This window comes from Rhagoletis zephyria, unplaced genomic scaffold, assembly GCF_001687245.7.
Source record: "Rhagoletis zephyria isolate East Lansing unplaced genomic scaffold, Rhagoletis_zephyria_1.1 Rzeph_scaffold_07002, whole genome shotgun sequence".
In the NCBI taxonomy this organism is placed as follows: Eukaryota; Metazoa; Arthropoda; class Insecta; order Diptera; family Tephritidae; genus Rhagoletis; species Rhagoletis zephyria.
In genome coordinates, this window is record NW_016164085.1 from 489 (window position 1) to 14,083 (window position 13,595).

Genomic DNA, 13,595 nt, shown 5'->3' on the forward strand with positions numbered 1-13,595 from the left:
TCAATTGCATCCAATTCAATTCGATTGCCAAGGAAATCAAACAATTTTTCAAATATTTAAATGAAGCAGCAAATTGTTGCATCCGATAGGCATTGAACTGGCTGCATGCAGCTGTTGTTGTCGCTCAGAATGCCATTGCATTTAATGGTTTTACTGCAGTACTCTTCAAACACCCGTACATACATACTCGTACATATGTACATACATACATACATACTATGTATGTACGCGTAAAACGCATGCCATTCAGTCAACACCAGTGTGCGAATTTACTCACAAATTCCCTCAATTTCTACTAATGCCTACATATTTTTTGTTTGTTTTATTTTTCTTCTTTTAGATTTGGAATTCAGCAGAGTTGCATCATAAATAACACACACCGAGGAGGAGCAGCAAGCAGCAAGCAGCAAGCAGCGCATTCAGTTTGTACTTTAAATTGCAAATTTTCCAGTAGACGCGCCAACGCGCGGTTTCGTTCATAGCCATGCGTCGGCTGATTGGTATACTATTTCTATGTTTGATTGGCTTTGGATTATTGGACACGACACGAGCTGATATATCGTAAGTGGACTTTGAAGATATCAATCAGATTCTTGATATTTACTAAAATAATTTGAGATAACTCCAAACTGAGATTACAAATACTGAAAAAGTCTCCAATTATTTTGTAGTGCTACAGACAAAAGTACACTTTAAGCAATTTCCTGAGCGCTGAGAGTCTAAAATGAGTTTCTTTCTTCATAAATATGATTCTAAGACGGACTCTTTTGGTGTCACGAATTCTGAGTTAAACAAATGTGACAAAGTTCACGTAGAAGTAAAAAAAATGTTAATAATCATAATTATAAATAATATTTGTTGTTAAGACTTAGAAAATCGTCATAACTTGGACTCTAATACGACTCCTAATTTGAAAGAGAAATATAGTCTTTTATAAGCTCAAAGTGAAGGTTAAAACCAGGCCTGGGCAACGCCGACTGCGCAGTACCCTCGAGGTAGCTGGTAGCGAGGTAGTGATTTAGCTTAAAGAATTTTAAGCGATTCCTTAAGAAACAGTGATTAATGTTCGCTTTCAGCTTCGTGTACACGAACACGCGATGTTAAACTGAGTGTACTGCGCAGTCGGCGTCGCCCAGGCCCGGTTAAAACTCATAATTCTGGGACTTTTCTGACTCTAAAGCAGCATCAGCATTTTTGAGCTATTTTCCTGCCCGAAATGTTTTTTTTTTCAAGATCTGTGCAGATCTCCTGATCTACACAGTTGTTACTTTCCATTCAATGTTTACCTCGCCTTTAAAGTTTTTCAATGCCGGGTTCAAAATATGACGGAACCCTTTAAAGCTTTTGGCAATTTTTTTGTAGTTTCATATCGGATTTTGTTTAACAATCTTCAAAAAGATTTTTGGAATTTCGGCTAGATTCTCCATTTTCAGCAAACACTTTAATGAAAATTAATAAAAGTTATTTGGGCTTCATCTGCCATTAAAACCATAGACGATGGTACCCTTTATTGGTATTCTGTGGCTATATATTCTTCGCTTAACATGTAGCCGTCGCCTCTGGTAGTCAGGAAGTTATTAAAGCAATTGAACCTCCTTGTCTGCGATCAGTGTCGCTCTCGTGCGTGCATTCCACTATCGTCCTTCACATTCTTGCTGGAAAATAACTTTATCGAAAAAGCAAATAAATAGAAGCTGGTGTACAGCGCCCGCGTTCAGGAAAGCATATAGATAGGATCAACTACTTTCATAGCTGCCGCGATGTATAGGATCTCAACGTTGTCGACCATATTCTATGTATGCCACCATGGCATTGGCCAGGGTCCGCCGGCATTCGTTCCAACACTACTTAATCGAATGTCTGTCTGAAGTGAGTACAGCTAGCGTCTATTAATGTGTGACTTTCATTATAATTACGAATTTATTTTGAAGAATGTAGGGCAATACAATAGGCCTGCGGCGGCCTAAGTGTGCCTCCTCTCAGTGCTGAGCGAGGGTAGTGGCAGCCACCATAACCTAACTTCACCTTGGCTATCACTAAAGGTCGGTAAACTCCGGTTTCATTACTTATTTTCACTCACTTAGTCCATTTCCCCTTAAGGACAATCTCTTTCAAGACAGAAATGAAACTTATTCCCATAGTCTGTGCTGAAATTAAGCCTAATGCTGAAATGATAAAAAATTTGAGGCATTCAAAAAATGCCATGTGAAAATGAATTGTGATGACTTTTTTTAACCGAACTTCGTCATTACAATTTTTGCCATTTAATGCCTAGTGGAAATCCAGCATAAGCGATTTTGGTCGAGTCCCACAAAATTCCCTAGTGAAGCCAAGTCTTTATCTTCCTCTGTTAACAGCATAGTGACCCGCGTTGAATACTTTGAGAACAGGGGCTCTTCTGCCCAAGCGTACTACATGACGAAACAGGGGTAGCCGCTCATACAGCTCACCGTTCCATCGTCTGCGGTATTCCCCATCGGAAATGCGTAAAGGCCCGTAAATCTTCCTCGAAAACTCCAAGAGCCGCCTCATTGGCTGGTTTCATTGTTCAAGCTTCTGCGCCTTACACCAGCATGGGCATGATGAGTGATTAACAGAGTGCGATTCTTGTACGATAAGAGAAGAGTTACTAGACCTTGATGGCAACTGTACGCTCTCGATCTCGCTTCAAATATAATCTTTCTTCAACAAAACAGTTTCTTCGAATTTCAAAGGCGATTTAAGGTTAAGGATTTTATAGTTCTAATTTTTCATTTAATAGACGGCGCCAATTCAAACAGAAAAAAAAACCATACATATGAAGTAGAACTTCTCAACATTACAAGGAAAACTCATTAAAGATATTTATAATAAAAGAGAGCACGCACACATCAAGCACTCAATCTACTGGAAGTTACTTCAAAACGCAACTCATTAATCTGCATGTCAGAGACACTAAAAATAGACGCATTTGCGTTGTTGGTCGAATGTCTTATCTCCTAACTTCTAAGTACTACTTGCACACAAGTATGCGCCTTTGTACGCTAAAAATGTGCATGCGTACATATGTATGTACATGTGGGACTGTCTGAATATGCAATGGCGGCGAGCGAGTATGCCATGTGTGTGGTTTTCACTTACTTACTTACTTCATCATATTGCAACTATGTAGCAGCACACAATCACTCCTCAAAAACGAGAAAAAAGAACTTTTCTATTTATTTTCAGAATACTCTGTCGGTCTATTAATGAATGCGCACTACTCACTGGCAGCTCGCCGCTGACGAAATGCATCGCCAACAAATTACGTAATTGCAGTGTACTGCCGCAAAAAACACCAAACGTTGGGCGGCTTGCTCTACGCTTGCCAGTAGGCAGCCCAGCCGAGGAAGTTGCAAGTGCTGCAGCGCATTAACGCTGTGCCAGCCAAAGCTTTGACCCTGAGCGCTGGGCAGCGTTTTCTGGATGAATTGCATTTAAGTACATGCGCGCCGCCCGTTATGTTTGTAGGGATTAAGGGCACCGCCAGTGAGGGCAACAATTGAGTTGCGTCTCATGCCGAGTAAACAATAATGTTTGCATTCGACTTGATGATTCTTTTCATGTAAACAAATGGCACCAATGGCAGCGTCAGTCAGTCGAGGCAATAAAATTGGGCACTCGCTCATTGCGCGTGTGACTATTCTGCATAATTGGTCGCCTAATGCATGAATGCCTCTGGCAAAGCTGCTACATGAAAGGAAACTCATAAAGGGCTAAGATCAAGCCATCGGTTTATTTGTATGTATGGCAGGGTAGTCTTCACTTCGTTTTCTTATGCTAATTTCGCTTGAGTTGTAAAAGTCAAAGACGCCATAAATGTATCATCATCTATCATTTTCAAAATTGCCGCTGCGTTGTTTCAGTTATTGGGTGATCGTCCAAGTGGCGCTTAAAAATGAAAGTCTTTGGGGTGGGTGCTGACTGATGTCTATGCAAATGATCATAGGCTGCACGCCCCACACATCTCGCAGCTGCAGAAATTAATTAATGCGGAAGTTGGCTGACATTTGCCTAGAATTCTTTAAAGAACTTTGTATTACCTTAAATGCACGGAGGTATTCATTCATTACATAGGAGTGTGTATATACCAGACCTCTGCTTGCGTTGATTACTTCGGTCTGTTCATGGTGCGGCCCTTCGAGGAGTTACGTGATGGTTGTGGTTTAACACCAAAATACGGGGAGAATCGCCAATGGGTCAACAGGGAGTTGTATGGCAACCAGGTGCCGGACCCATAGTACGGCAGTGGTTTAGATAGGCCTCGAGCCCGACCAAGGTGACGAGTGTGTCCACCACACACTGGCAATTGGTACTGAACGCTTGCATTTCGGAGCGCTGATCAAGGCATTTTAATTGATCCGTTGTGCTTAAGGGCACCATGATGTTAAGTAATTTTGGCAGTAAGAGACAGGATTGCACATATTTCTTCCTGCGGACTTAAGATTAAACGAAGTGTGAAGATAAGAGGACATACTTCTAATTTCGACCAAACTATCTGCTCGAACTTCTGTGGGTCTTTCAGCAGGTTACTAAAATTATCCGTCAAACGCGCAATACTTCTCTTCGGCCTTCGCTGGATGGTTTTGTTGCCCTACTATGGAAGATCGCCCTTAGAAAACCCTCACAGATATTTAAATGGGGTGCGAAGTCTACTGTGTATTCAAGATTCATTTAGAAACTAGCTTTACTCTCATAAAATTGAGTCTTACTGCTTATATTATTTTAGCATTGGATAGGCTTGACGAACCTGAGTCTGAGAAAGTAGTATAGTAGTAAGTCACCGGCCAGAAAAAGTCTAAAACATGGCTCTCAGAAACTTGTGTAGATTCATTGTCAAAATTTTGACTGCTTCGACTTCTATCCTACTCTGCCTGCACCAGGAGTTGAGTAAGACAACTCCATAACTTCGAAAATTTCCGGCAGGGAAGAAGTTGATGAAAGAAAACCAACAGCTGAATATATCAAATGGTGTTTGCATTATAGTAGGTCTAATGAAGGTCTTCAGGGAAGCAAAATTTGTTTATCATTAGGAAACCTGCCTCTATTTACATATTGATGTGTGTACACTAATCTAATTGTATATATATTTTCTTTCCAGCCGAGATGATATACGTGGAACCATGCAGTCGCTCGTGTATTCCTACAACCAGTTGGACAACAAATTGGAACGGCACGAACATCGTGAAAGAGCGCTTGGCGAATTACTAAAGAAAGCTTTACAGAGTCTACAGAAAGGGCAAAAGAATCTCGAACCGCTTAATGGTATATTTGGGCGTCTAGACGAGCGAGTCAGCCAAATTGAAACAATGTTGATAACGGTAAGTCAAATAAAACATCCCAAAATACTACTTTGGGTATCACATAGACATTACACTTTTACTCCTTTCTTTCTCTACAGCAAGAAGAAAAGTACAATATTCAAACTGAAAAGCTCGGCGAAACACTCGAGCACATCTTCAAATGGATGCGCGAGAATGATGAATGCTACAAACGACCACCAATGCCGCTAGGTGGCCAAGCAATCGCTCCATCGGCGCCCATCATTCAAGCACCAGCAGTGTCGCCAGAGTTTATTGCCGAACAGGAGAAAATTAATCGAAATATGCTCGAGCATATAGAAAAATTATCCTCGAATGTCGAAAAACTGCTGGACGCCTCCAAGGATATGATGGAGCAGACCGAGGTAGCATTTAAGAGTGTACCATCCACTGCAGAAATGCTTACCAAAATTGAAGACAAACTGGTGAGCTATAGTGTGATAACGCCAGCGCCAGCGCCAGAGCCGGTGGACAACTCCGAATTCGAGAACAAAGTTTTGGGGAAATTCGACGAGCTGGCAACTGGCATACAAGAGCTACGCGCGCAACCCAAGCCCCATGAAGGACTGTCGGAGGCAGACAAAGAATTAATACATGGACTGACGAACGATACGCTCGCTGCGATCGAAAATGTGAAGACCAATGTGCAGAGTGTGACAGAGCAAGGTAAGCGCAGTGAGGATAGGGGTTCACAGACTAAGAATACTCAAAATTTTTAAACAAGCTTGAACTATTATTAACACAAATTATTTATCCAACAGCGCAAGCTGGCACAGCCGCACTCATCAAGGAGACCGAGCAAAGTCTTGAGACTGGTGCTGCTAAAATTTTGGAAGGCGTTACCGAGCAGGCCGACACGCTCGAGAAGTTCTACAACGAAATGAACACCAGCTACAGCAAGTTGAACGATGGCCTCGAGATCTTCAGCAAATTCAATAACATTCTGATGGCCAATTCCGAATACGTTTTAGACACGCAACGCAAAGTCGAATTTGGCACCTTACAGACAGTGCAAAAGATCAACGATCTGCTTGACAAACAACGAGAAGAGATCGTCGACTTGCTGAAGGCACGCTTCGACGCTGTGGACGAGAACGTAATTGCTGGACAAATCGAAACAATGCAGAATCTCAGTTCGACTATCGAAAGCGAAATCAGCCACGTCTGGCGGCAAATTTCCATTATGAATGCCGAGATCATCGACAACAAGGATCTGCTTAGCCTAATGCAGGGACGTAATGAGGTGTTCGTGAACAGTACTTTCCTCAGCATGGCTTCGATGGGCAATAAGGTGGAGGACATTAAGGGACGCATGTTGGATATGGATACAAATTTGAATTATCTGCTGGGCAAACTCTCTCTGATGTCACAGGAATTTGGAGCCATTAAGCAAGGACTCGCCGAATCGCTGGAACAGTTGCGTAACACCTTCCATGTGATGCAGGAGAAAATACCTGCTGCGGGACCAGGACCGCATAATATTGCAAAAAATGAATATGAGACAGAGGTGAATTTGTTGAATAAGCGTCATGCCGGGAGCGCAGATCAATAAGTAATTAAAAATACGTGGAGGATCATTTACATATTTTGGTTTTTTTTTGCAAGAAATTAAAATGCGATATACTTTGTACAATTTATTTTAATTATTCATCACACACACACACACACACTGACTCATTCTTCCAATCCACTGTTAACCAGAAAAAAATTATACAATAACACACTTTTGGCTATTATCAGCTATTATTTATAAGACGTAACCGTTAGTTTAGATATTCTCTTTCGTATTAATAAATAAAATTTATTAAAAATATTTTTAAGTTTAATCAAACTATAGCAAATCAGGAAACCTTCGGCATAATTTTTCTTCACGCTTGCATTGTCTGCGACGCACAGTGGGCCGCCTCATACAAGTTAGCCGAAAAAAAAAATATTTTATTGCTTAAGATGCTTAGATTTGTTGTAAAAAATGGCTATACAAAATTTACCTTGATCATATATCTCTAAAACGAATTATGCTGGGGAACTGAAACTTGGTGCGGATGCATAAATTGTAAATACCCTACTTGCGCCGAAAAATGATAGGTATTGGAAAAGGGGGTGTGGCACTTCCAAAACAAACTGAAATTCTCATATCGCTTATATCTGGAACCGCTTATGCTAACGTTCTGCAATTTGACACAGCTACATATGTCATCAATTCCGTATTTTGGCGAAAAGTGGTGGATAATGGAACAGGAGGCGTAGCACCTCCCATACAAACTGAAATTCTCAATCGCTTATCTATCAGATTACTCGTAGCCTGAACTGAAAACGCCCCTGTCAGATCCGAGTAGCGTTGGATGTGTCACAGGCGTTTGGCACCGTCAGCCTCTCCACGCTACCAGAAGACATTGAGGCTTCCCCTATCCCACAGGGACTCAAACAGTGGTCAGCGAATTTTCTGAGTGGTCGACATTCGTCAGTAATTTTTAGACACCAAATCAGCAAACCGAGGAAAATTAAATAGGGGGTGGTCCCCCCTTTCCTCGCTCAATTCTCAAGAGTTAGCTTCGACAGCCTGCTCTCCATCCTTCCTGGGCCTCCCCTTAGCTGAGTCTGACGACAACGGTGACGGACAAGCCGACCTGAGTGGGGCTTAGTAGCCGCTACAACTAAAACAACTCCAGGCCTATGAATGCCGTGATCGGAGCCCAATCAACACCTGTGTCACAAATGGAGCTTCAACTGCCAAGAAAGACCCGCGTTACCCTGGCCCAATTACGGTCTGAATACTGTAGCCGCCTCAACAGCTATCTGTTCAGACTCGATGAGTGTCCGACATGTAGAGACTCCCCGCACTACACCAACCACCTCTTCACATTCCAGCTCAACTAACACCCCTCTCCCTTTGGTCCGACCCTGTTGAAACTGCCCGCTTCACGGCGACGGGCAACGAACTAAACTCATCAAAACAAGAAGGCCCTAGAGTTGTTGACTTCAATAGCAACCAATTATTAAAAAAAAGTTTTGAGTTATGCTGAAATGTGAATTTTAAACCGGAACTACTGTTAGCGGTAGCATTCAAATGTATTCCGGATATCAACAATATACACAGTACGAAGGCTCTCAAACTGTATGCAAAATTTCATGTGTCGGTAAAGCAGTTTATTGGCTGTATTTTTGATAAAATTATTTAAATAGTTTTTAACATAAAGAATATAGAAAAATAAGTACGAAAAGTGTGTTTTAAGCTTTTGTAAAATTTCTTTTATCGTTAGAAGTTACATAATACACCTACTGCAGATCTGGAAGAATTTTTCCAACTTAGCAAAATCCAATAATGATAAAAGAGCAATACTATTTCTAAAAATTTATTTTTATTTAATGGTTCAACCAATTCAAAAAACTGGAAAAGTTCACCCATTACCAAACACCTTCCACACGAGAGGTGACGTTCTGGAGCAACATTGTGTCTATTGAAGCTAAATCCAGCTAAAACATCAGTCAAACAAATCAAACAGACCGACCAAGAATGACTCAGATTTATATCTTGCCAAGTACTCAAGTACTGTCACTACAGCAGCATTCGTTAAAAACCTTTTTTACAGCAATATCTTTGAACCACACCATTCCAAAAGTTTGTACATTCATACTATGTATAAACACAACATTTTAAATGTTCTATGCGTTTTTAGTCAACGCATATTTATTCGCAAATCAACTTTTTATTCAATTTCATATATGTATGTATTTATATTCCGCTTTTGCTCATTATCATTTGTATGGTAATAAAAATGTGATTCAAATAGTTCTATACATTTAACTTAATTGAAAACAAACCAAAAAATAGTACATATCAAATTGTAATTTATACAATTATACATATTTCTAGTATAATTTAATTGTTTGTGTGCAACCGATTCAATTGAGTGAATTTTTTACTATCAATGCAGTTTATCACGCGCACACATTGTTTTCTTATACTAATGTATTTATATATTAAAATAGTTTCCCCATCTCATAATTTTCGTGCTTGCACTAGTTGCCCATAATTTTTTAAAAACCTATTTTCCCCAACGCTGTTCACATTTTGAATATTTATACAGCACTTTGGCGAAGCTTTCTGCATTCATGTATCGCCCAGTCTCGAATGTATGGAATTCTGTGAATCTTGTCTGCCATGGTAACACCCCGAAAGTGCACGTATCTCTGTTGAAAATTATACTCAATTCTGGATCTACAAATTTCCATTGCATATGTTGTGCTACTTCATCACTAATGTGTTGCTCGAGTTGTTTACGGTCTTCCAATAAGTGCTGCACATTAGAGGTATTACGATGTTCAAATAATTTACGGCAGATTTTAACTATCAGAGGACGATTGTGCTGCTCGGTAAGTTTATAAATCTGGAATAAAATAAAAGTTTATTAGGAATTAAAAATACAAAAAAATATTTCAAAATTCACAGCTACAAAAGCATTATCAGTATTTCTTTTACTTGATACGGAAAGCACGATAGTACATAGTATTTTCGCGGAGCTGATAAGATGAATTAAACGAGAGTCGGTATAAAATTTTATTTACACCACATGCCAATTTCCGGCTTGGAATTATCTTAAAGAATGACTATAGAAAATGAATTACTCACTTTTAAATTTGCGTGTGCTTTTTTGTCATAACTATCGCCATTGCACGCGCTGCCATTTTTACTAATTGAACCATTCCCCACATATCCATTACTATTGCATTCGTCTTTTATTTGGCCCTTTGGCTCATACTCCGGCAGGCTCCATTCGTATTGGTTTGGTCGTAACTCCTTCCAAAATGCTTTTTGTGCCATAAATACTTTTTCCAGGACAATATGTCCCATACTTTCGTCACGCACGTCATATAAACTGACGCAATCGATGCCGACAATGTGAGCATATGTGAAAATGCGTTCCAAAACCGCTTCATTTACGTGTGCAAGTGAATCAGGCCCAATGATCAAATTGAGATGTTTTGGTAATTTCGTTAATTCAGCTTTGCAGCGTTGCAAATACGCGCGGTCGCGGCAGGTTATCGCCGCACTATTGTGCCATAGGTCATATGACCAAAGTACTAAACCTTGCAAACGCAATATTAGAAAACTAAAGATTTCATATACGCTGGCTAGTATATGCAGTACAAGCCACATCAGCTTGTACAGCCGATCAATCATGCCGTTACAATTTGTTTGCCTGCCCTTCTACCAACAAGCGTGAGTACTTGGGAATGTTCAAAATATAATTCACTGGATTGTTGTAGAATTAAATATTTTGGGAAGCTCACAAACATAACCTGTAAACGACATTGATAAATAAAGCAAACTTTTTTGACGCATTTCTTACCTTCCTGTGATTTGTTCGTAAATAATCTCAAGACCCCTAGTTGCTTCAGCCTCCAAACATTTCTCCTTAGACATTTAAACGATAATTTTTATTGTCGTTTTACACATTTTAAGAAAACAAGGTCCAACTACTCCGCGTACGCATTCGGCGAGAGAGTTTATTTTTCATATCAGTTGTTTTTGACAGCGAGCAACACGTCAGTGGTAGTGCGGGAAGATTAATCGCAAAATCTATGAACGATATATATAATTTTATCGTAACTTTCTTTTCGACTAATCGATTAATTATGAAAATAATCACAAATACAAGGTGCTGTTGAAAGAGTAAAAACAAAAATTACAACAAGAAACGATACGCACATTGACAATCAGTACAAAGCAGAATTACAAAAGACACATCATTTTGACAAAAGGTAAAAATTCGCCGTGAAATCAGCGGATCCGATAGAACCACCTTGTATAGATTCACCTTGCACACCATAAAAAAATTGCTACATTACCCCATGTCTCCACCTTCTACTAAAAGTGGCTTAGTATGTGTCAAACGTCTCTGTAACTTTGTCCCGTTTTCTCAAGGGCCCAATTCGCTGCCTTAACATATGACTTTCAAAATTCTCAAGCTACGAAATGACAGCTGATGTTAATACAGCGATGGTAAGAGATTCGACCAGACAGATATGGTTCACCAATGCAAAATTTGCGGTCTTCGCTGACATTTCTCTCTTAACAGAGCTTTATTAACAGAATCTGAAGAAGGTGGAGACGTTGAGTTACTCACGCAAACACGTATGAATCAAAATTACATAACAAAAAACGGCGCTCTAACCACCCAATAATAGCCAGGATTTACCATTGATTTTTGACAATTTTATTGTTGAAGCTGTTGCTCGATTTCTTTTTTCAAAGATTGTTGATCTATAACAAGTTGCTTTGAAAGTGTACTGCCATACTTGAGACCGTAATTAAAGGCCAGCTCCTATTTGATAAACTATTTTTCTATCATTTTGAATGAATAAATGAGTGAAAAATTTCCTTCGATTTTAAAAATCAGTCAGGAACTAACTATCGATAGTTGAAATCACCCGATAGTTCCTAACAAAGATAAGTTTTACACGGCTGGTACATTTTACTTAAACGTCGTAAACCGCACCCGTGTAAATGGCAGCTTAAGATATGCACTGCACAACCAGCCTGTCATGCGCTGCTGTATCGACACTTTCTACAATCCTAATCGATCCTAATCGGTTTGGAACAGGGCTGCCACTAACCCTAGCTGCCATATTGTGATTAAAAAGGCTGAAAATCGCTGAAAGCCTGAAAACCTTGTTGTGGAATTGTACTCAACGCATTTCCCCAAATGTATTCAAATAATGGTAAAAACTAAGCAAATGCTTTTTATTAAATTTCAGACCTTTTCCTTAAATTTATTTGAATAAATAGACACTGCGCCAAATTGAAAAAGTATGTCCCATTTGTAGTAAAGGCATGGTTTGAGGAAAGATGGCAGGCCTGGTTAGGGGCCGAAATCAATTGGCAACGCTAAGTTGGTGCCGAAAAGAACTGGTTGGCTTCGCTGGCCGCTGTTTATGATTTTCATTCGATTTTAGAATTTCGATTCAAATTGTTTAGTTTCGCGGAAGATTCGTCGGATTTTTCTCAGGAAAATCTTGGGGGAAAAGTGGTGTGTGATTGTGTGAAAATAGAAAGGTGTGAGAAAAGTTCTAAGTTTGTATGGGAAGTGCTCACTTGGGTAACGCCATGTGTTTGATGCTTGGTTTTATTGGAAAATTTATATGAAAAAATATAAATAACAAGTATGCCAAAAAGTGTGTGTGAAAAATTAAACTAAAATATCGCGTTCTAGCTACAAATCACAAAATTTACAAGTATACAAAAGCGAAAAGTAGCTGCGGTTGAAAAGAGCTCAACACCACGCCTAAGCGAGGATGGCTGCAACGGCAGCCGTTTATAATCGGCTCCATAGCACCAGTGGAAGCATTGGTGGACTCAGCGCGAGCATGGGTAGCATGGCACATTCGCAGCTGGCTCGCTCGCTGGAACGCATCCTGGAGGAGGCTCACCTAAGCGGCGAGTTAATACTGACGAATCGCAAGTTGAAGGACTTTCCGAAAACAGGCACCAAATACAATCTCGCGGATACCGTGATGGCAGGTGAGTGTACGACATGTTATGAGGTACCTATGCAAAATCGTTTACAGGAAGGAACAAATTTCAAAGGGGTGTGGTTAGGAATGTGTGGAATATGCATGCGTCTTATGCTTAATGATTTAAGGGAATTATGAAAAAAAAGAAACTTTAAAAATATGTGTCTGGCATGAATCAACAACGACGGCAAGTTTGTGGCAAATCAAAGCAAAGCCAAAGTCGAATGCAGAACACAGAGGTAGCATGCAGCAGACACTTTGGGTGCGGCCGAGTCAGCCAAGCGAAGCAAAAAATGCATATGCCTGCGAATGTGTAGGTGCTGGCCAGAGTTCAAAAACTTTTATGTTTACTAGTATGCACTACAAAATCCTTTACAACTTTTTCGTTGAAAATGTACCAGCTGTTCATTAATTATTCCAAGAAAAAGTTCTACTTCCTCATTGCCACTTTGAAAAATCAATAAAATGCTTATACATAGCTAACACTTCGTTGTCAGCTGTCTCAATTTCTGTAGCCTTTTCGTAGTACGAAAGCATACTGATTGCAATGTGTTTCACGTTCGGCGCTTGGCATCCACCAGCTGCCTGCCGCATGCCGTTTACTTCTCCCTCAAGGACAATCGATTTTATTGCATTTTCTCTTTCTTGCCTGAAAATGAAATTATAATCTTTACATACACAATTTGATATACTTCGCTCTACTGGTCTGACCGTTGCGTGCAGAAGAGCAAGGAGACGAGA

The 13,595-nt window shown here is 40.0% G+C and overlaps 2 protein-coding genes across 3 annotated transcripts; one reads left to right on the forward strand and one right to left on the reverse strand.

Annotated features, from left to right (window-relative positions):
* The first annotated feature begins 232 nt into the window (after positions 1-232).
* On the forward strand, positions 233-7,132 carry LOC108373745 (putative leucine-rich repeat-containing protein DDB_G0290503). The gene is made up of 4 exons (XM_017629689.1): positions 233-561; positions 5,120-5,339; positions 5,420-6,005; positions 6,101-7,132. Exons 1-4 carry the CDS (start codon positions 485-487, stop codon positions 6,889-6,891), a joined length of 1,674 nt encoding a protein of 557 aa, XP_017485178.1. The 5' UTR covers positions 233-484; the 3' UTR covers positions 6,892-7,132.
* Positions 7,133-8,991: 1,859 nt separating this feature from the next.
* Positions 8,992-10,897, reverse strand: LOC108373744 (uncharacterized). 2 transcript variants are annotated; one of them, XM_017629687.1, is made up of 3 exons: positions 10,691-10,897; positions 9,970-10,640; positions 8,992-9,727 (listed from the first exon to the last, which is right to left on the reverse strand). In XM_017629687.1, the coding sequence occupies exons 2-3, from the start codon at positions 10,519-10,521 to the stop codon at positions 9,386-9,388; spliced, it is 894 nt and encodes a 297-aa protein (XP_017485176.1). In that variant the 5' UTR covers positions 10,522-10,640; positions 10,691-10,897; the 3' UTR covers positions 8,992-9,385. The 2 variants fall into 2 exon arrangements, with proteins under 2 accessions (XP_017485176.1, XP_017485177.1); XM_017629688.1 differs by having other exon boundaries at positions 10,720-10,885.
* Positions 10,898-13,595: the final 2,698 nt, after the last annotated feature.